Raw genomic sequence first — 23,969 nt, forward strand, 5'->3', positions numbered from 1 at the left:
AAAATTTTGTGTAGTGTTGTAAACATTTGTTGTCCTCCAGCTGTTTTACTGAAGAGTAGAGTATCAAAAACTATACCAGTCAAGTGGAATTAAAAATAATTGCAATATAAGAAGAGAGCTTTCATCTACCTTTTGAGTGCCTTTAACTATTCAGATGTTATCTCATTACAACATCAACTGGGGAATTTGTTATTTTGTATACTGTTTGCTGCATGACAATGTTAAAGGACTAAGCATTTCCTTTAGCTTTTTTTATGAAAAAAAAAAAAAGTATTCATTCAGGAATTGTTGCAACATGATGCCATGTTTTGCATTATCATTTTGCTGCATTCTCCTTCAATAAAACTGTCTTCAACTGCAATTCTAATGTCTAAGCACCCACAGGGTGCCTGTCTTGTGTTCCTTGCTCTGGCAATTTCTGGGCCCAGTGTGAGGCCCATTTACATTTTAACTCATCTGCGGCCACCCTATACCATTGGCGGCCAAACATGGTGGTGTGGGTTCTTGTATAGGAGGATGTCTTGTTCAACTCAGTATGCATGAACACAGCATCACAGGCATTGAACCATTGTGGCTAGTGGCAGTAGATATAGAATTTCCCTCAATAGTAATGGGATAACAACCTTCTATTGAATACTCAGTTGGCTTATTTGGCTTTAATCTTATATCACTAATATTAAGTCAGCGCTATTTACAGGAAGTTTAAAAAGGATTCCTTGTAAACTAGCTAATTCTTCATAGTCTTCTCTGCACAGGACCATTTCTGTAATCTCAGGAGATGCACTTTATAAGTATGTTTTAAACAACAACCTTGAAATTTCTGTCAGAAATTTCTGTCAGTATCCTTGACTCTGACCCAGGTGAAAGCAAGAGAATGCCACAATTCAGGCTTCTGCCTTACTACAGTAATAAAAAGTCTAGTCAGTACTAGGAGCCTTCAGTTCCTCTTCCTATGTTTAGGAAAAAGACGGTAAAAAAAGGGGTCCTTGATTTTCATTCTGGAGGAAAATAAGTTGTGTTAAAGTGTGTTACTGTGTACAAAACATAAACTTACTAATTTTCTTTCAACTTGAAAAAAAAGTATTTTCTTTAGCTAAATATATAGAAGCAAAATATTAGGGGATTTTTTGAAGCAAATTATTCAGACAGAAATATTGAGTGAATTTTTTCTTATCCTGGCAATTTTTATAGTTAATTTTTTGCTGCTTAAGGACCTAATCTTGAAATCTTTTTTTTAGTGTTACTGTTAGACACGGTGGATGAGATGTTTAGCAATGTCTATTGATCATAAACTATGTTACAGTATAAAACCAGAATGATGCTTCTGGCATTATGCTTACTTCTGAACACCATTGTTATCTTGAAGGAATTATGTTAAAGTACCATGTGATTACAGTTTAAGATATAAGTTAGTAGTATATTACAATGTTCCCACAACCTCTTGGATGCACAAAATGGGTAAAAAATGTGGCATACAAACTAATTTACTAACAGTGGCTCTGTTCTTGGGGAATGCTTTCAGGGTGTTTATTTCCCATTTTTGATTTCTGGTATTTTGCATTAAAGGCTTAAACGCTTTAGGAGTGAAATCTATCACATATATTACTCTACAGAATACACTGATTCAGTTGATTAATAAGTTGATTAACTTCCGTGCTTTGGACTTTCAGGATAATTCCACATTCTATACTCTTTAACTAACTTAATTGGTAATTATCTGTATAATAAAATTAGACTCTAAAATTTGTTCAGATGGTTGTTCCACACCAGGACTCCGAATCATTGTTCTGCTTGCATATTTCTTTTGCAGTTCTTACTTCAATTCATTAGTGAGACAGAACCAAATGTTTTGTTGTAATTGAAAAAGTGCTATTACTGTCTAGAAAAAAACAGGATTCACAAGCTACCTGATGAAAAATAACTGAATATCCTTGTAAACTTTGTTATTTTTATGCGGATTGAGTCCTATTCTCTTTTCCTGAACTCTGCCTGAGAGAGAGAGTATTCCTTGGCCTTAAATTCTTACAGTCCAAAATAAGGTCCCTGTATTTCTCTGGGTATGAAATTTGCCTAGAAGTGCTATGAAGTCTGAAACAGTTAAAAAAATAATTCAAAGTTTCAAGGATGTTACTGCAAGTGCTTTGCAAAACAATCAGAACTGTAAGCATACAAGTATGCTTTAGTACAGAGCTGAGCAAGCCTAGTACACAATAGCAAGAGCCAGTCATACAACATTCAACATGCTAACTAAGTCGCCAACATTTGTAGAAGTTTAACACATCGATTCATAAAGGTTGGGTCTTTTACATATTTGGCGTGCTAGGCTTTGCAGTTGAATATGCTTTTATATTTGACTTTTTATTTTTATTTGTAAAGATTTTCCATTATTATTATTATTATTTTTTATTAGAAGAAACACCATGGTGACATTGTTGTTCAGTTTTTAAATACAGACATACCAGGAAATTTATAGCCACAATCTTCTCTGTAACTATAGCACCCTTATGTATGCCATCAAAAATTATGCACAAAATGGCTTTCTTTGTGCCAAAGCTATTTCTACAGCAATTCTACTGACTTTAGCTCACATAGTTAATAACTGTAAATCAATAAATAGTGCAAATGTTGGAAGCTCTTTTCATAACCTGCCAGATATCTTCTTTTCCTTCCCAGACATAATAAATCCTGTCTTCATGTTCTGACAATTTTAAATGGAGCCTGGTGGCCTAATCATTCCAAAACAGTAAATTAAACAATTAGCTGAAAATGCTGGTGTAATTTCATGGAATTAGATTTTTCTATTTTAATTCTTAAGGTTGCTTTAGGATCTTTAGCATATGTGTGAGTGTATGAATTCACTTCTAGCATGCATTATTATACCTAAATAATCATTCTTCATTGAAAACTACTACTTACGGTTTGATAACAACTATGCTAGGTGCTATAGTAATATGAAGAATGCTTATGATGAGTGACTGTATTAAAATGATAATGTTTTACTTAAAAGATAGTTCATATTTGCCATCAGACACACTGCCCACTCTACCTGCTAGGTAAGTAAGACCCCAGGTTCCTGCTGTTTCACACATGGTTAATCACCACTGTTGCTTGTGGATGGAGATGTCAGAATACGTGTATGTCTTAAAATATTTTCAGGGGCTCTGATTCACAAACAGAGGATTCTGCTTTGGACGTTTTTAGTGGTCCATAGCTGTGCTTATGCTAACAGTGCAGATGCATGGAAAGCAGAGGCTGGCCCACCACAGTCTGTAGCTGAGTTTTGGCTTTGGTTTTGTATACTGTACCGGGCTGCAGTTGGCCAGCCAGTTGGAGAACCTTATTAACTTATATCTTCTTAAACTGCCTCGTGTTCAAAAATCGGTTCTTTCTGAGCCAAGATAATAATGAAAAGAAAGTGGGTTTGATTGTTTTTGTTTTGTTTTGTTTTTGTTTTTACCTAGTCATACGTAAGTGCTTAACTTTATCACTTGCATGTGTCCACTTTGTGAGTTACTGGTAAAAGGAGATTTGGAGCATTTGTTACAGACTGGACATACTAAGAATTCTGCTTGAGCTTATAAATTCTGGTTGTATGTACCATTAAAATAAACTGACTTGGGAGCTCACAATCTCCTTGGCAAATACAGAACAATTGCTAGTTGTTTCTAACTGGTCATTTTACTTTGACTGAATATTGACAATATTTTGTTGGAAATAAACACTAAAGAAAAGTTTTGTCTACACAGTTTATCAACTCATAGATTTGTATCGGGACACTTTGTAAATGTATTTTGCCTTTTTTGGATGAAGGTCTAGTTATTTAGTGGTGCTTGTTTCCTACTTAAATATCCTGAAAAAATGCATGTAAAAAATATGTATTTGTTCTTTTCCCAATCTTATAATATATGAAGCACTTAATGAAAACAGAGTTGCTTGTTTAGGCTCTATGTACCTTCTGTTTATGTTGGCAGATAAGCTATGGGATAGTACAGAAAGCAGGGTACTACAGGCACGTCTGATGTCAGCATCAGGAATTGGTATTTAAAGAGGGTACGAGTAGCAGAAGCAATTGAAACGCACACAAAATGATCCCCCTTGTCATGCAGGCATTCCGTTTTTGTACAGGGTATCTTGAGAATTCAACAAGAGATTGAAAGGGTAATGCAGATACAATGAACAAAAATTAAATATTCTCTTTAAATCAAATGTATATTAAACTATAGTTTCTGTGTGCTGTGAAGTCTTACGTTATAGAAGGATGTACCGCCAAAAGGCTCAATTTAGTGGAAAGTTTGTTTAGCTTCAGAAGAAAGCAATGAACGTTTTTTGAAGTACAGCTGTCAGGAAAGGTGACTTTTGAAAGTTTGTAGGACTGACTTTTTAATTTGATTTTGAAAAAGCTGCCCATTGAAAATAACTGCAGTAATTGTTATGCTGTTCTGTGCCAAGTGAGCACTGGAGGCTTCCTACAGGTGTAAAGCAGGTTCTGGTAATGACAGAGTAAGCTTATTATTAGGTTTTTGATTGTAATGCCTTTTTTATTTTTTTAATGCCTACCTTGCCATTTTGTAATCCTCTACTACTTGATATTTTGAGCAGAGAAATTTAAAAATACGCAGTTATGGACACCCTTGTCTATAGCGTACAAAATCATATTTTCTGTATTTCTCTTTTGTTGCTCATTAGTTTTTGTGGTAAAATCAAAAACATCCTGAGTCGTAGGAGTAAGGAAGGCCTGTTTGGTCTTAAGTAGATTATGGAAATATACTTACTAATCTGTTTAAAGACTTTCCTAAGCATTCTTAACATAGTAAAAACAACTATCAATTTTAGAGGGACTTTAAATTAAATAGACAAATTATCTTTTCATGCATGCGTGCTCATGTGTGTGTTTGTTTCAGGTTTAGAGAGTGATGTTTTATCTGACAAGACACTGATAACCCCACAGAACTTTAGCATCACCTTAGGCTTTTTCATTGCAGATGATATTATTGGGAATACATAATGGCTATTTTTTTTCACTGAAAGACTTATGTTAAAGAATTGTTTGTAAAGAATTGTTAATTATGAAGTATTGAAAAGGAGACAAAAAAAAAAAGGAAATGTATACAACGTAGCAAAGAAATACAATAAATGCATAGGTTCCTTTTTATAAGCCCTAAGCAGATGTCTATTTGCTTTTTCTAATGACTGTAATATCATTAGCATTATGAATTTGCTGTTTTTGTAAAATGCCAGTTCACCTGTTCAGTCAAAGTCTGCTGAAGAACTAGACATCTTTACAGTGCAAAGAAAAGTTACTAAATTACTGAAAAACTTAAGGTGGAACCAACATATAGGTATTTTAATGATATTTCTCAATGGCTTAAAATAAAAATATGAGGAAGTGGTGGAGGGAGAAGCACAGAATGCTGCTGCTGCATACTTCTTTTTCCTCCGGTAACTAAAGGTTAAATGAGTAGCAAACAGAATGCCTTAAACAAGATTGGTATATTGATTAAAACGCTGATTTAACAGCTCGCTTTCTCCCTTTGGAAACCTGGAAAAGATAAGCCAGCTGCTGTCTAAGAGTGCTGAGTGTCCACTGAGAGTATACTATCTATCATCACAATATGGTGATGAGAGGTGTTTTATGTTTGTGTTAATTTCCCCCACTAAATCAGTAATTATTACAATCCTGTCCCTGCTGTTTACCCTGCAGCTGTTTTTCCATTTGTCGAGAGAGCGGGTGTTCTCAGAGGACCGCACACGCTTCTATGGTGCAGAAATTGTCTCTGCTTTGGACTATCTGCATTCTGGGAAGATTGTGTACCGTGATCTCAAGGTAAAAAAAAAAAAAAAAAAGGGAAAAAAAAGAAAAAAAGTAATCAAAATTTTTGTTTCTGCAGAGACTATTGGGACAAACACAAAGTAATTATAAAGTTGCACTATTCAGAGTTAATGGGGAAAAAAAATCTGTGTTCAGTTTAAAGTTCTAAGTATGCTGAAGGAATCAGTTTGATAGATACAGTAGTCTATAGGTTGATATATTGCTTGAGTTTTTCCTGATTAAAACACAAACAAACCAACAAAACCAGCATTCCTTAATGATACCAGTTGAAGGAGATTTAAACTTCCAATCTTTTTTTTTCCTGTTAATTACAACTTTACTCAGGTTTCCACACAAATCTCAAATACGTTTCTCAGTATTCCAAATGGGGGAAATGGGGAATTGGGAAAATGTGACTACATTCTGTTTATCTCATCAAAGGACTATGTTCTGGTATGTTTTGAGAACATTTTCAGAATAGTTCAATAGGAGAAGAATTTCAACATTAATTTTAAAATTAATGTCTTTTGTATATCGGAAAAGATAATACTGGAATGTAGTTTGTCTTAGATTTGTTTGTGTATGCAGTTATCTTGCTCTGTTGCCTGAAGCGCCTTTTATATTGTGCTGCAGGTACTCTGTGACACAGTATGGGCATGTTTTATGGAAAATAAGCCCACTTTTAACAGAAACATTTTCTAACTTACATGAGAGGAACCTCTAATTTCCACGATGAGACCATTTTATTTTTGTGAAAAGTCTATTTTTTTTTTCTGTGAGAGACTGTGCCATTATACATTGTCACATTTTACATGCGCACCAGTGGAGTTTATTCATGAACTCCCTTGTACAGGAACTGAAGACAATGAGGCTGTGGTAGGCAAGTTTTGCTCAGGGCAGTAGACAGAAAACAAGATACCAGATTACATGTTGGTAGCAGAATCTGCGGCAATAATATGGAGTACTGTGATCTCTTGGAAAAATATGCAGTTATCTGGCCAAGGAATGATATGTCATGATTTTTTGTTTAAATTCCAAATAAGGAAAGAGTAATTTGAAAGAGTTCTTTGCAAGTATACAAGAATTAATTTACTTCAAGATTTTATTTTTACCATAGCCTCTCTACCTCCAATTTTGTCTGTTGTTAAAAAGGCTGTGGAAAATAAAGATATTTTAAGAATTTATTTTCAAAGAATGGGACATGGATATATAGTAACTGTTTGATGACAACACAGTAAGTAAAATACATTATGATAAATGAAGATCATGTGTCAGCAAAGGAAACCTATGAAGTCTTACCAAATGACAGTCAAGATTGTGACCTTGAATTCCTTGATTTTATCTTGAGAATATTTAGAAAATTTATTTTTCTTTCTTTTTATGGAAGATGCACCAAACTTGTGAATGAATACAACTTCAGAATGAAAGGCCATGCTTTGAATTACAAGTGATTTACTATTCTAAACTGAATTAAGTAGTATTAAATAGTTATTTAAATTGTATAAGAGTAAACACTATTAAATGCTATTATGTAATAGATGTTGAATTTTTTTTTTGTAAATTATAGACAAATTGTGTTCTATCACAAACCATAAGTTCATACCTTTTTAAAAAAAAATAATGTAATGCATCAGTCTGTCCTCTTAAGAAATACTAAGGGAACTTTTTTTCCCCGACACGCAGTTAGAAAATCTAATGTTGGATAAAGATGGACATATAAAGATTACAGATTTTGGACTTTGCAAAGAAGGAATCACAGACGCAGCAACTATGAAAACATTCTGTGGTACTCCAGAATACCTGGCACCTGAGGTATGATTTAGAGTATACTCTTGTAATGTGTTATAAAATGTTTATTTTTCATTTAAGTTTAGACTACAGTGTTTGTATGATGAAAACTGTTCATTGTAGTGAAGAGCTGACTGTCTGCCTGATTAATACTATACAGTTGTTATTCAGAATTTTATATGCTACTGTTCTTGCTTTTTAGTGATTGAATGTATACTGATGCTGTGCTCCTTAGTGTTTAAAAATGCCTTTAACATGCATTTTCCTTCTCATGTCTGCCTTTTTCTGTTAAAATTTTTATCTTTTGATGATTTCTTCAAAAATAATCTTCCATCTGTCTGTCACTTGGAACATATGATTTTGCTTGAATGAGCTGTATAACTAGAGTTTATATAGTCCTAATGGACCAGAGGGGGGGAGGAGGAAAGTATTGAGTTTGCTGGGTATTATCTGAACTCCCCTGACTCAGGGAGAGGGAGTTGACATTTGAGATATTTCTGCTGAAAAGTTGAGTGTATCAGTCCCTGAACTGGTTGAGGTAGGCACCAAGAACTAGCCATCTCCTAGTATGTGTGCTGAAGTGCCATCCCAGATGGTACAGCTCCGTCTTTACTATTAGCTAGTGCTTGGAGTGCAAAACATCACACTTCTTCAGGATTGCCAAAAAGATAGACACAAGGATGTTGTTTTGGTTCCCTTCACAACTCTGGTTTGGCCACTCCAGAATCTGCTGTGAAAGCTCGTCAGTCAAGTAATCTGCTCCAATATTAGTGCTGACAGCTCTGCTACTGATGATGCCTATGAAAAAAAAAAGCCAGGGAAGCACACTGAGCATTGGGTCTTTGTCCTGTGTGGCTTCAGTTAACATGTACTGACTGTGGTGCTAGGAGAGGTCGTTCTGCCTCTCCCCTGAGGTTGCGAAATTGCACCGTGGTATTAACATGAGAGGCAGTTTCTTAATGACAAGGATTCTGTGGATCCTGAATAAGCCATTAGTTCCATTCTCATCTGTATTGAAGGATCAGGAATTGTCACACTACACACCTGATACACAACTTTCTACATAACTTAAATGACTTTACAGGGTTCTTCAGTCCGTCTGTTCTTTTGAAGAAGCATTCATCAAGGGATTCCCCACCTCTTGCAGCAACACAGTGCTACCAGAAAGTTTCTATTCAAAATCTTCTTTGAAGAAGAATATGCCTTAGTTTAAAGAGAGGGGATTAAGTGTCACTGATTCAGCATGGCTCTTCATGCTCTTGCTTTTGGGAATATTGAATCCTGAGCAGCAGCAAGAAGCCCTGGAGCCTATTTGAGCAAGCTGGTTTAGATTGCCTTTAAATTCTCATTCTGAACCTTACAGTTAAGGGGTGTGTAGGAAACAGGTAAATATCACCTTCTGGATACCATTGACTGGATATGAAGATGTAAGAATGGACAGGTTTGAGGGTCTGAGAGTCTTCTGAAATGTCTTAAAGCAAATTTGAAGTCTCCTTCAGTTTGCGCTCAGGGAGGAAATTGAAACTAATAGTTGGTTAATAGTTGGTTATGAGTTTAACATGGTATGTAGAATTAATGAAACCACCTTGCATCATAGCAAGATCTTTTGATACATTCTTTTCCTCTAACTATAAAGAAAGTATTGGCATTCTTAGGAGCCACTAACTTTTTGTCTCCATCTTCCTTAACTGTTTCAGCAGTGAAGAGAAATCTGAGTAGTCATACTCTCACACTACAAGTTTGAAGAACTTAAATATTTAATTTTGGTTAAGTGTGTTTGTTCGTTTCAGTTGTCTGGTGAGTCATCGCCTGCTCTAGCTGTGAAGGCAAACTCACCAATGTTGGTCTCCTTTGCAGAATTCCATCTCATAGATTCCAAGGAAGATGGATGCGGATTGTTGTTCTCTTTGATGATGTCTGACAGCACCTTTATGTTTAGTGCAGGGGCACTTGGCATTTATCTGAATTTATTTATTTATCTGAATTTATAGATTCCAGAGCTATTTGTAGCCTGCTTTGAATCTTACTTGGCTGCTTAAAAGAAGTTGCGCTTCCACCTGTTTGGCGTGGTACAGTGGCCACTCTTCTTGTGTTCCATATCCAGAATCTGTTCTAGAAGAGCACAAGGGATGATACTATCATCTCTGGCACAGACCACAGTTGTCATTGCCAGCTCTTATCCCCTCATTGTCTTCTTGTCAGCAGTCCTGAAAACTTTCTCAAAGATGCAAATATCCTGTTCAGTTGCTTCCATCTACTTTTCCATCTCTCACTTTAGGAAACGTGTTAGCTCTCTTCTATCAAACTAGACAAGATTTCAGTTATTGATGTAGCATAAGAAGATTCAACACCTTTATCAGCACATTCTTATTTGAAAGGGTGAAGTTAGCAGTAGAGGAACACCATTAGAAAAAATAACCTTTCCCTTTGAACTCTCCGCAATAGCGTTTACCAGTTGCTCATGTGAGACAATTGTGTCTGGTTTCATACCTGGGAGATCTGACTGATAACTGGACCGTCAAGAGACGGGGTGCTCCATCCTTTCATGGGCATGTGTCAGGGAAAGAACATGCAAAAATCACTTCTTGTAGTTCAGGCCACAGAAATCATTACCAGATGGCAAACACTTAATGTTTTTTGACAAATTGCAGTTCATAAGAACTTAATGTTACAGCTGGACTTTAGTCCTTGTACAATGGTGAATTCCTGCTTGTTTATCCCAAGACAAATGGCAGCATATACTTATATTTTGCCTGGTCATGGTAAGTGTAAAGGCAGATACCCTTTCTTCACTAGCAAGATATTCTCCAGTTATGTAGAGACTTACATTCAGCATCTGTCCTTTTAATAATACCTTTTCATCCTCTGTAACACTCAGAGATAGCCCAAGGTTCCTGTGTATTAGCCAGGAAGCAGTTGATTAATCCAGAAACTGTGTTGCACTGTCAAGAAACTACATCTAGTCTGAGAACTGATGTAATATTTTTGTTTATATGCATTCAGTGTTATGGATTCACTTGGTTTTCTGAATGCTTTGTGGACCATTGTTTGAGGCCTGCAAGTCCTGCTTGCTGTTCCATCTTTTTGTGAAAGACAGTCTGCAGTCACTTTAAAGGGAAAAAATAAAGTAGCAAAGCCTGTGTGAGGGGGTTTTCCTCTTACATGATCTTCTTGCAAGTGCATGTGTCCCAGTGGATCCATACAGAATTATTTTCCTTGGTGATTTCAGAATTGCTCTTAATCAGAAAGTAACTATACCCATTGCTGTGTTTTGCTTGCAAACCTTATGCCTCCGGGACTGTCCCATCCAGTGAAGAATATATTCTTTCATTTTACATTGATAAGACCTTTTATACAGGACCCCGAGACTGACTGCTGGTGTCTGGCAGAGCCGGAAGAACGTCCATGTGAAGATAAATGGATAGTAGGTCACAGGAAAAAAGCTTGTAATGAGATTGCCAGGTTGGAACCAATTTTCATCACTGGAGCTAGAATTACTTTTCTGGACAGTCAGTGATTTATTGTTCATGATAACCACCTGGAAGTTTATACATACCTTCACCAAGCACTGTGCTGTTACAGGGGTGTGCAGGGTTTCAAGCTAGGTGGCCTATGTGTACATTACCTTCCCACTTTCCTCTCTTAGTCCTTCGCTGTTACCCAACCCCAGTATTCTACAGTTCAAAGAAAACTAAAATAACATTGACTGTACTTTGTCTTAGATAATCAAGTACCAAGCATAAAAAGGGGGTAGGGTATGAATGCATCCTCTAGGAAGAAAATGGTTGCTACTGTCAAATAGCAGGGCTTAATATATTTACAGTAGAGATGTACGTTTTGGTTACAGTTACTGAAGAATGAGTAACTTTTTATTTGTGAAACTGTATAGGCTTTTGAGAACAATTTGGTTATTTGATTAATAATGAAATTCTTCATTACAATTGAATTTCATTATCAATTGAAAATCCTTTGCAGTTTTGCAGTGGTAAAGGCAGGACAGGACCGTCTGTGTTTTCCAAAAAATGTCATTTGCTTAATAAAGAAAGAGTAAAACTGAGAAAGTACTTGTACTTGTAAACATACCTGTGAGACATTTAAAAGCAGTTTGGATTTTGATGGTTTACAGTTGAACATCAAGGATCAAAGACTTGTTAATAAAGATACAGACCTCTAGAGTCTACTTTCTTTAACAGAATATTCAGGAAATTAAGCTACTTGGGCAGAGAAATAAAAGTTCTTGTAGCTCTGATCATGTATAAAGGTAATTTCTTATATGAGATTACACTTTCTGCATTTCAGCTCAAGCCCTTAGCAGCAAGTGTAACAGCAAGCCCTTAGCAAGAGTAGGGCAGTCACTGTGGTACTAATTTTTGGTGTCATGGGAGATGCAAGATGAAATATCAGAAATTAATTTTGTATCTTTTCACTAACAGGAAATGGAATGTTTTGGCTGTGAACAAGACTGTAAGAGACTTCCATGCTTATTTAAATGACTCCTCATAGATATTGATGATTAATGATATTGATGTGTTTCTCCGTAACAGGAAAATGGTAGGACCTAGTTAAGTTAAATCAGCGTAGAAGCACAGAGTAGATAGATGAATACATTCCTGTAAGAACAGTAGTCTTTTATTTAAAACAAACAGACAAAAAACAAAAAAACAAAACAGCAAAACCATTTTAATATAGTTTATGCAGTTTATGATCACTTAACAACATACAACAATAAATAAGTCAAGACTAGATTCATACTTTTGTCCATAGGCATAAGAAGGTCTGTATGCTTTGTAACTTGCTTTATAATAAAACCATTGGATGGTTTCAGTATGAATATATGAGATGAGAGAAATGTTAAGATATGTTACCTGAAACTTGTTTGGCTTTTTTTTTTTTTTTAATCATCTTTCTATTAGGAAAAGGAATGAGAGAGCTCATATGTAATCAATTACTTCCCTGAATGTTACCTCATAAAAATGAAAGGTAAAACTCTTCTATCAAGAAGCAACCACTGTCTTTCCTCACATTTCACTTAATTTCTTATTTACAGCTTTTACTTTTTGGGAAGGATATGGCTTTGTTTTGTGAGTGATCCAGAATGTAGAACTTGGCCATTGAAGGTCAGTGGCTGAATTTAAGCAATGGGGAGCATGGTGCCCTGTGTTGCAGGCACAGTCTGAATCAGAGTAATTTGTCTTGCAGATTTTGTCATAGCAAGAAAAAACTTTTGCCGTGTTTTATGGTAATTGCAGTTGAATTTTCACGGAATGTTGTGGTGCATGCAGATTATATGGTGGTAGAGGCAGAAAAAGCATTTTGTCACTGCTGCAGCTATACATTTATTTCATTCTTTTAGCGGTTGCTTATATTGCATCAGGCTACTTACCAAAGGCAGTCTGGTAAATTTTCGTACTGAGAATAAGATGATCTAGCACACAGCTTGTCTGATGCAAGCTGAAATTAAAGGACGTAGGCAGAGAGGGAACCCCTAGAATGCAGTGAAACAGTCTAGCATGAAAACTGGTGTTTTAAGCTTTTGCAAAACTGTGTTTTAAAGATGGATTTTAACGCAGATAAAAGTAGCGATGTGAATATTACTGAAGGTGTGGAGAAAAGCATGAAGGTGCTTGTTTGCACAGAATTTGATGAAGGTGCCAGCATCACGGACAAACAGAGAGGGCTGGGTACTCTGGTACCAATTGAGAGGGATAAGCTAAGGTGAGGATGTAAAGAGATAAGCATGTTAGAGAACAGAAAAAATGAAGTTGTATGGCTAATATAGCCAAAACTTTTTTTTTTAAAAAAAACTTTTCTTTTTACTTTTTAAATGGGGGAAGAGATGAACTTCAGTAAAAATAAAAAGGAGAATAATGAGGAAGGTTAACAGGAGAGAAAGGAAATAAAGAAAAGGAATCTAATGATCTCACAGGTAGATTGCTGGGTCAGATAACAAAACTTAGAGATGAGAAGGTTTTTCTTATGGAGGAAAACATGGTTGTGGGCAAGAAAGAAAGCATTAGCTAAACTAAAAACAATTACGTCATTTTGTTAATTTTCTTTTAACAGAAATTAATAGATGTTTTGCAGAGAGACAGGAAAGGCAGTAGAAATTGATGAGCAAATTAAAATGGAGAGGAGCTAGCTGGGGAGTTGTTTGTCCAGGAATATAGAGGAACTGAAGGGCGGTATGATTTTTGCCGTGGCTTAAGCACTTTCCTTTTTATCTCCTTTTCCTTTAAATGTCATTTGAGTTTAAAGATGGAGGCATTTAAGTAACGCGCTTTTTGAAGTTCTCTGCAGCTTTTATATAAATAATAGATATGTGCCATCATTTTCCATCTCTAGTATCCCTGGATAATAAAGGTAGATAGGGAAAAAAGGAATTTGTGGAAAATGGCATAAGTTAAGGTAAGGCATCTGTTAAGATGTTGCTAGATGGCACCTGCATTCACAAGGCTTTAAGAACAGTATGAATTTCAAGAGTTGGAACAGTGCTGTTAGGAGAAACAATGGAAAAGAGACTATTTTGACTATTTTGTGCTCCATCTTCCATCATGCTGTAGAGAGCGAGTTCTCACTTATGTTGAGTTACCTCTGGCGAGCAGTAATAAAGCCTACTTGTTGGTGGCTTTTGGGGTTTATCTGGCGGAGGGAATAGTTTCAGTTGCTAGTGGGATTCTTTTTATTTTCTTCACTTCACTTGATTCTTTCTTTTTCAGGAAAGGATAAGGAGACAGTCCACCAAATTGTCTGTATTAGTACTAATATATTTGTAATGTTGTGCATAGTGGTTATGCTAAAACCTGAAGCCTGTAGTTGTGCTCTAGCAAGCTGGAAAGAATTTCATACATAAAATTTTCTTAGAGTGAGGTAATTTTATTTTTTTGAGGGTAGGAAGTAAATATATTTCTTTACCTTTATACTTTTTTTTGTCCTTTTTATAGTAAAATTTGATTAAGAAGGGCATTTTGTTCTTTGGTGGCAATTTCCAATTACTTTGCACCCAGAAGCAGTGCCTGCTGTGTTGTTAAGAATGCACTGAATTTCTTTGCGTTCCTACTCTTGTCTTAGCTTCTTTGCTCCTCCAGTGTTTCCATGAGATTTCATACACCCTTGTAATTATGGGAGTCCTTTATTCCTTGTCCTCTGGCAGCGTAGAAGGAAGACAGGTTGCGACTGTCCAGAAGTAAGCTTCTTGTAGCATCTTATCCGATGCCTCAGGCAACATTGTGCAGACAGACTCAGTCGAGATGGATGTGTGAACTCGTGTGGATGTATTTCTGGGTTTTGTTCCTGTCTTTGAATATAATCTTTTTAGTGCTGAGCTAATTATGTAGTCTCAGTTTTACTGTTGAGTTAGAGTACCTGATCAACTTTCCAACTGTAAAACAGTTTGAAAATCAAATGTAGCTTACATGCAAGACCCAACAAAATTAGAAGTGTTAAGTACGTTTTGGCAGTTCACTTTTATTATGCCCAGTCCTCAAATGTACCAGCAGACAATCATCTGAATGTTAGTTATTTTTCACATGCTTATGTGATCACACAAAAAGTACATGCTAAAAAGAAGCAGATGGTGACAGATGGGGAAGGTTGAATAAGGTGGTTTTGGAAACCTAGAAAAATGCACTTCTGTAATAGTGTAAAAATAAAAATTCTTTGATCGCCAAGTTAGAATGAACAAAATCGAGTGCCCCCCTTACATTCTCCCCCCCAACCACCAAAAAAAAAAAAAGAGAGAAAATCAACCAGCAAACCCACAACACCCTCAAACTTTACTGATAGAAAGAAATGGAACCTACAAGTGTTCAATGTATATTTAGGAAAATATGTCATATGGTGGTGTTTTGTCTGAGGACAGAATATTAATTTTTATCAGCCAGAGACTTGAAAAGGTGGAAGTCGTGTTTTTTCTTCCTTTTAAAATGATGCATTCAAATCAATTGTTTTCCATGCTCAAAGAGTGCTGTCAGAAAAGTTGTTCTTTGATGTCACCTATTTGTAGTGTTGCATGTATACAAGCATGTAATACTTTTCCTGGGGACAGCTGTATAACTAGAGCTAATCTGTAACAGGCAGTATTACATATTTGTCATATAGGCAAATACAAGGCTGAGAAAGAAGAGAAGATATAGTCAACAAAAAATAATATTGCTGTTTTGTGTGTGGACTGCCACATCCAATAGACCTACCACTAGCATGAGGATTGAACATTTGCTTATTCTCTTGCATTAGTTTAATGGAGTTTTAACATAAGTATCTGTTATGTAAATAATAATAATCAAAAAGATACCTTTAAAAAAATTTCAGTGGATGAAATGTATTTTGCTCCATAAATTAAAAAGTATTTGATCTGATAATCCGACAAGTACTTAATTACTAAGTCTTCTACCGACACTGATGCCATCATTATTTTTTATTTTGATAATTGAGTAGGTGTTTGTCTTAACCTATAGCATGAGGCATTACTGCATCATGGTGACAGAGAACATTTTGCTTTTGGTCGTTACCTTTTGCTTAAAACCAACCCCCCTCTACTTCTAAAAAGTGGTACTCATTTTCCTGAAAGCATGTTTTATTTCTTCAGTACCAAAACACTGTAGTTACGTTATATTCTGGTACAGTAATTTTCTTTTGGCTTTAAAAGGATAGTTCAAGTTTGTTTACTCTCTGTTTACCAAGATGCTTCATACATAATCTGATTCTTAGTAGAGACAAAATAGAATTTATTTTACCTGTGGAAATGTGGTTTAGTGTTGGCGTGTGCTCTTGAACAGCTGTCTGTTGTATATTTGGCTACATTTCACTTTTGGGTGAAGACCAGTCGGGGGTGGGAGGAGAAAGAGCACAAATGCCTGAAAATAGTTTCCCTTCTGATTTATGGGGATTTTACAACGTGGAATTTTCTCTTTACACTGGAATTCCAAATACCAAATTGATTTTTATGTTGAAAGGAAATGGAAATGCAAAAAGTTGTTTTATCTTGAAATGGTAGTACCTCATGAAAAACTCAAATGTGGCCTTTTTTCTGTTTTGTTATCACGTACTATATTTTAGTGTACTGCATTGTATCATCTTACATGCCTAAGTCATCAGAAATGCTAGTAACTTGAATTTGAGCATTTTTGTCAGCTTGGCATTGCCAGCAGGGCCCTGAGGTGAACATGATGGAATGTGGACAAGACGTGGTATCCAGAGCAGAACATTTATTTATTTGCAATCACCAGCATCAAGATCAAAAGATGAGTGTATGAAAGCATTGCTCTGTTACACATAGAGAAGAGCTGCTGCAACAAGAGATAAATTAGTACAGGAGCTAGACTTTCACCTGAAACTGGATAACCAATGATGTAACATGAATTTGAATTTTCATGCAATCTGGTTAATCTCACCAGACACAAAAACTAATTGTCCACAAGCAATATCAGACTTCTCAAGGGGAAAGATGTAACAAATAAACAAAAATAATAAAACAAAAGACTAGAAAACAGATTAGCTTCATGTTGCCTATAAATAAACTGTTGTACTCAAACCAGGACTTAAAAGCACAGAGAGATTTTCTTATGAAAAACCCATTTGTGTGTAATACAAGTATGACAATTCTTATAAAGACTGTCTCAATAATATACTTGAAGCTTTTTTCATTAATTATCATTTAATCAATACACACATTATTTCCATCTCAGCAAAAATTTGAGAGCAATGAAACATAAACAAAAGCTGAATAAATTCTGTTTAACATATGTAAAAATTCAAAATTATTTCAGCAAGAATGATGAACAACCAGAAAGAATTATCACGATATTATTATTACTTGTTATTTCTTACGTGTGTTGCATCTTATACTAGTGCATGGTATGGACTCTACTGCCACTACAGTGATGATTAATAGAGATATTAACAGGTCTGCAGTTTCTCATACAATGGTACAAATCTAGCAGAGACATGAGAGAGAACTGCCACACAATCATACAACCAGAGAATCATCTAGGTTGGAAAAGACCTTCATGATGATCAAGTCCAACTATGAGCCTGACCTACTGAGTCCCATCACCAAAACATGTACCTCAGTGCCACCTCCACACATCTCCTGAATACCTCCAGGGATGGCGACTCCACCGCTTCCCTGGGTAGCCTGTTCCGATGCCTGACCACTCTCTCCATGAAGAAATTTTTCCTAATGTCCAACCTAAACCTCCCCTGAAGCAACTTGAGACCATTTCCTTGTGTCCTGTCACTTGTCACCTGAGAAAAGACACCACCACCCTCCTTGCTGCAACCTCAGGTAGCAAAAGTAGCTACCGGAAAGGCAGTTGTAGAGAGCAATGAGGTTTCCCCACAGCCTCCTTTTCTCCAGACTAAACAGTTATTTTACCATCTCTGGTTTTGTTTATTTGTTTGGTTTGGTTTGGTTTGGTTGTGTGTATGCATTGAATAGATTTTACTTTTGGGGGGGTCTTTTTAGTCTCTTTTGGTATATTATATGTGATTGCTGGGTTTAAACTGGTGTCTTACAGTTCTTTGTTAGAATACTTTTTTCATGTGCAATAGCTTAACTCTTTTTTAAAACTCTATTTAAATTATGTTGTAGAAGGTTGAGCACTATTAGTATTGCATGCTTTTTGCTCCGGCATTTGGAGGCATTGCTTAATTCATATTTATACCAAGACGTAAAATTTCTGACACAGCCTAACGTGTGCCTGTGAATGAAAAAATTTAGTTTGCTATTTATTTTAAGGTTACATGAGGAGAGACTAGGTAGGATGTAGGAAATCCGTAGAACAAAAAAGTATTAGGGAGATTGTCTGTGTAATGACCAGAAGTAAAACAGTAGTTCATAGATAAAAAATAGAGAAAAACAATCTGCAAAACTTAGAGCAGTACTGGAAAACTTTTTTCCTTTATTTAATTCTCAGATATCCATTTCCCAGGATATCTATAACCTTGGCATTTTGTCTTTTCAGCCCTGTAACACAAACAATGAGCATCCATTTAAGCAATGCTTACCCTCTTCATCAGAAGATGTAGTTACAGTAAATAAATTTGTGTAATATTGGGCAAACTTACCCTTCTGTAGGGAGGATTTTCATATATTTGGCATAAACATCTGTTTCTATTAAAAAAAAGAGTATAACCTTAGTTCATTAGTGTTAGGTCATAAACTTTCTCTTTGTTGCAGTAGCTACTGCAATTGCTAGAAAGTTCTAGCAAATACACTTCTTTAACTTTTGTTGAGTAATATGTGGATGAATATTTGTTAGCAGACCAACACCTGCAGCAATAAAAATGTGTGAAGGGTTACCAGGAACGCTTACAGAACATACACTCCACCTGAACTGTAAGGTTAATTGAAAACAGTTTTTTCCCCTTAAATTAACGGTACATTGGTGTATCCAAGTTCTCAGTTTTCTATCACAACATAGGTGTGCAGACAGTTTGTTTAGATGTTTAAATCTTTTCCCATCTGTTCTGTCGAATTTATTGATTGAGCAAGCTATTTGTTTGTAACGTCCTATCGGAGAGTCTACATATAATATATTAAGAGTAACCATAACTAGGTCAAAAATTTAATTGTTTTCCCATTAAGTTGCCTTAGTTATCTAGCACAAAGTACCAAAATGCGATTTTGAAGCCGTTCTTTTAAAAATAAAACCCAATGCTGACAACCATTTGTAGAAGATCAACAACAAATTATATGAGGCCTTTCATTTGCAACGTTACTGCTATATTTGTCAGTTTGTAGAGTCCAGAAGTTATAGCAAATAATTAATGTTTAGTGTCCTGTGGGAAGTATAGTTCTTGGTTATGTGAATTTTTGGTGTGCAACCAAAAAATCTTCCAGAAGCTGCTTATCAGAGATGTTTTCTTTCAAGAAAATGCAGTAAAAATAAAATTAAGGGTTTTTCTATATTGAGCTCAGTTTGTGTCCAAGGCAGTCACACCTTGTCGAGTGTTATGTGATTACTGACATATCAGAGAATCCTAGTTTCACTGAAATCGAGGGGAAATACATGACTGACTTTAGATGATCATAGGTTTCATATAGGCTGCCAACCTTCCAATTTTTATTTTTTTTTCCTCCACAAAATCATTCGCATTGCATGTGTTTGTATTGACTTATCTTTGTCTGATTCATTTAACTGCCTGGTTCGTAAGTCTTTGTCCCAAACCCTTGTAAATAAAAGTTTTCAGATGTATCTACAAACAGTTGCAGCAGGTCAGAAAACTTTTGGCTCTGCTACTGGAGGTATAAGGAGCCTATACAATAAAATATACATTTTCACTACTTTTGCCATAAGAATTAAATGGACATGAGGCACAGAAACAGGTTGCCCAGAGAGACTGTGGATGCCCCATCCCTGGAGGTGTTCAAGGCCAGGCTGGATGAGGCCCTGGGCAACCTGATCTAGTGGGTGGCATCCCTGCCTGTGGCAGGGGGGTTGGAATGAGATGGTCTTCAAGGTCCCTTCCAACCCAAGCGATTCTATGATGATTCTTAAAGGAGTGATGTTCCTAAAAACAAGGGATGCTTGCAGACGTGTTGATTGATGAGTCTAAAGATGAAAATCTACAATCATGAATGAAGTAGAGGAATTATTTTTAATGGATTTTGTTTTCTGTGTGAGAGAAAACTTGCCTTATACTAATGTTTTTTATTAATATTTTCCAGCAGTGGGGAATAGTATTAGGAGATTACTTTTTTTTTTCTTCCACTAAATTAAAATAAAAGAATATTTTTTTCTGATCTGTAGTTATTAGTCAGCAAAACAAATCCTTACATACAAGGAGAAAAACATTGTATTGCTGCAGTCTTTATTGCCCTGCAGTGTGTTTGTGTTGCCTGGGTCATTGCAGGCACAAAGTTCAATCTGTGAAATTAATTCTGAGTTTTGTATGGAGGGCTTGATGGTCTTTGCTCTGTTTATGAAACACTATCTCACACATCCTTGGCCATTGCTTTTACTGGCTTATGCTTACCAGCAACTCTGAAGGGTGCAGACACCCTTCAGGAAAGTGGAGTCTCTGGTGAATGCTTCCTTTTCGCTTTTTACAGGTGGCTTTTTTTCCCTGCTATTCCAGTAAATTTTGGAGAGAGTTGGGAGCAGTGCTCTAAAGCATGAGAAACCATGGCATGGACTACTACTGCCATACTTACTGTCTAGCTTTCTTTAAAACGTATATATGTGTATGTGTGTATATATAGAGATGTAATGCTTCTTAAAAATAGCTCCTGACTAACGAAACAAATACTGTTTTAGGTAGTGTTGAGATTTTAATGTAAAATAAGCATAAGAGCAGTGCTTTGTTGCCTTCTGTGCGCAATACAAATGAAGTTGTAAGGTAAATAAATAGCTTTCCCTTAGCTGAAACTATAATATTGTCCAGTGCATCTAAAAGATCCATAAAAGCACTAAAGTACCTGCGTATGCCTGGAAGCAGACGCCTGACTAATGTTTCTTGGTTGTTAGAAAGGGTGTATGTTATTTAACCTCTTGCATGTTTATCTAAAACTGGAAAAATACAAACTTTAGTAGCACCTGTGCAGCTTTTTAAAAGCATCCATATAAATCCAGGCTATGTCCTCTTATTACAGATGTAAGTTTTAAAGCAGCATCAATGCCCATTAAAATGGCAATGGTTTCAGTGCAGCAATTAGTTTTTGCCCACTTTGGAGCCCTGTTGTACTGTGAGAGCGCTTTAGAGAAATACAGGTCGGGAAGGGAATCAGGCCCTTCGTCTTGCCATTAAGCGAGAACGGCTGCTGCAGCTGTCTGTGTGCAGGAATAGCTGGGAGAGTCTCTGTAACTGCTGTGGTGAGGACCGTGGGTGGAGTGTGACAAGCATTTCTTTCGGTGGCAATGCTATGTTCCACACCACCTGCCCTGGGGTTTCCACTTCTGCCTTCTCACTTGTGCTACTACAGCTGTTCACGTAATTATTTAGTGACTTAGGCCGAAAGACTTGATTCAGGTTGAATAACCCAGGGTGAAACACTTTTTTTCTTTTTCTTTTTCTTAGTACTGGTCTACTCTCTGACGTAGTGTTGCATAATTTTAGCAAGGTAAGTGAAGTTGTGGTGAGGGAAGAGAAATGAAAGTGTGCATTGGGCTGGTGCTGCCTCTGGAAGAACCAGTCACTGAGCTAGAGCCCTAAAAACAAACAGTAAGATTCCCTCAAGTAATAAAAGCGATGGTCACTTCTTGTGTTTTATTTCTCATAATCTATGGCATCATCCAAACTGAACATCACTCAGCAGACCTCCTGCTTTACATGACACTGGGAAGTCACTGGTACAGTGCTGGATGTGAGGTGTAAAATAGGGATGAGTGACTATGAATGTTATCCAGACACTGAAATCACATCGCACTGGAGCTCTCATCTCCTAAAACTTCCACTAGGTCTTGATGAGGTGGCTTGGAATTTTCATACCTCATGTGCAATGGTAGAAGAAGCAGATGAAGGAAGAGAAGTCATATACTTGAATGATTTGACTTTTTTAATTTTGAGGAAGAAAGCATGTAAACTTCATCTGTACTTCATGAAAATACACCTGACTGGGGTATGTACTCAGTGTAGCTGCTCTGTCTGTAGCTTATGAGTTCCATGTGATCCTTCTGTTTGATACCTCTAGAAAACAACCTACTGGTTTGTAACAAGTATCAGAGTGGATGAGCATGTGCCTTTTATGATGGTTTTGGTGATCCTGCTGCCTTCCCTGCTGCAACTGTGAAGGAAGTGGGTTGTTAGGACAGTGCATTGTCTTAAAGACAGATTTGTGTGCCCTTGCAGAACAGGAATTGGATGGAGATGATGGAGGTGGCTTTAGAGAGCAGTGTACAAAGTCTAAGAGACCAAAATTTCTGCTGAGGCTGGCCAGGTGCTTAGATGGGCACCCCATGTATACAAGGGTACCCCATACATACTGGAGGAGAGCAATAGGTGTTTGCCAACCCTCACAACCTAAGGAGACATTTCTAAAAGCAGGCATCCACCTCCTGACATGCGAAAGTTTTAATCACTCATAGGTACAAAGTATGCAACTATGTCACGTTTGTTTAGCACTGGGCTGAAGCTTTCTTGTCCTGTGTTCAGTGTAATTAAAACCAAATCCCTAAAGTCCAAGAATTGTTTGAAAAGGACCCTGTAATGCTATAGATGTGTGTGTATAGACATGTTCTTGTGCCTACTGTAATTGTATAGATTTCATCATAGGAGTTGCTGGACTCCAACACTTTCATTGATTTCTTACAGTCCAGAAATCGTAGGATTTCTTAACACCATGAGGAATAGAAATGTCTTAAAGAAAATAGTTGTGTGTATTTACAGTGAAAACATTAAACACAATTTTATTCCATTTATATTAAAATAAATTGAAATTCATTTTCCTTTATTTATACTGTTTTCAGGCTGTTTTCCTTTTGCCTAAACGAAACCCTTTTGATGCTCTTGCTTGTCTGGCTGGCTGTAAACCAGGTATTTAAACAAAAATAAAGAGTTGCCAGTTTTGCCAGCTGGGGATGAGAACCCGGCTGGTGATATGCGGGTTCGGGAGGCAGTTAATCCAGCTTTTATGCTTTTTTATGATTTTATGTAAAAAGAGGTTAAAAATCACATTTGGCTCTTTCTTTGTACCACTGTTTTGTTGCTGTTGTGGGAATGCAGCAAAAGGTTGCTCATACTTTTTATTATTATTAGGTAAATTCCTGCATAAATTAGGTAAAGCCCCAGATACGGTTTGCTTTAGCTGTTGGGCATGTGATTTGTCTTGCTCAGAGAATGAAATGTTTTATGTTCCCATTGCCTTCTTTTGTAAATCATATGTGCAAAACACACCTCAGCTTGCTTGTAAAAAGAATCTACCACTGCCTCGCAATTTTACGTATTTTAGTAACTTCAAAAGAAAACTATAGCTAATGGTACAAATAGGAGAAATAATAACAGTGGTAATACATGTATTAGAAAAATATATAATGCTTCTATTCTGTGGCAGAAGAAATGGTGATTTAAAGACCAGTGACACAGATTTCATATAATTTTTTTCAGCAAATGGCTTGCAGTATGCTGAAACTCATAGAATGTTTAATTAATTTTAAAATGCAGGAGTTATTTTAGTTGGTTTTGTCATATGTACTTATTCAGATAATTTGTTGTGTTTTACACTTTCCAAAATTTCACCCTCTATTTAGAAATATCAATGATGTAACGAGTCTGTGTGTTTTGGCACAGTTGTAAATAGTATGTGTTAATGTGTTAATATTTATGATTTTTTAATCATATATACACAAGAGGGATTTGCAATACACTTCTTTTCATCATGTTTCTACTACGTATCCTTAAGGACAGTGAAAACTAGGAATATGAATGCATTAATTAC

General features: G+C 36.3%; 1 protein-coding gene across 4 annotated transcripts in view; it reads left to right on the forward strand.

Annotated features, from left to right (window-relative positions):
- Nucleotides 1-23,969, forward strand: part of AKT3 (AKT serine/threonine kinase 3) — a 156,332-nt gene that overhangs the window by 108,767 nt on the left and 23,596 nt on the right. For all 4 annotated transcript variants that reach the window (XM_080586761.1, XM_080586762.1, XM_080586763.1 and 1 more), the window contains exons 9-10: nt 5,702-5,824; nt 7,493-7,621. In XM_080586761.1, the coding sequence (XP_080442887.1) occupies nt 5,702-5,824; nt 7,493-7,621 (252 nt within the window). The remainder of the gene's footprint in view (nt 1-5,701; nt 5,825-7,492; nt 7,622-23,969) is intronic.

The sequence above is a fragment of the Anser brachyrhynchus genome (assembly GCF_964034855.1).
Source record: "Anser brachyrhynchus genome assembly, chromosome: 3".
In the NCBI taxonomy this organism is placed as follows: Eukaryota; Metazoa; Chordata; class Aves; order Anseriformes; family Anatidae; genus Anser; species Anser brachyrhynchus.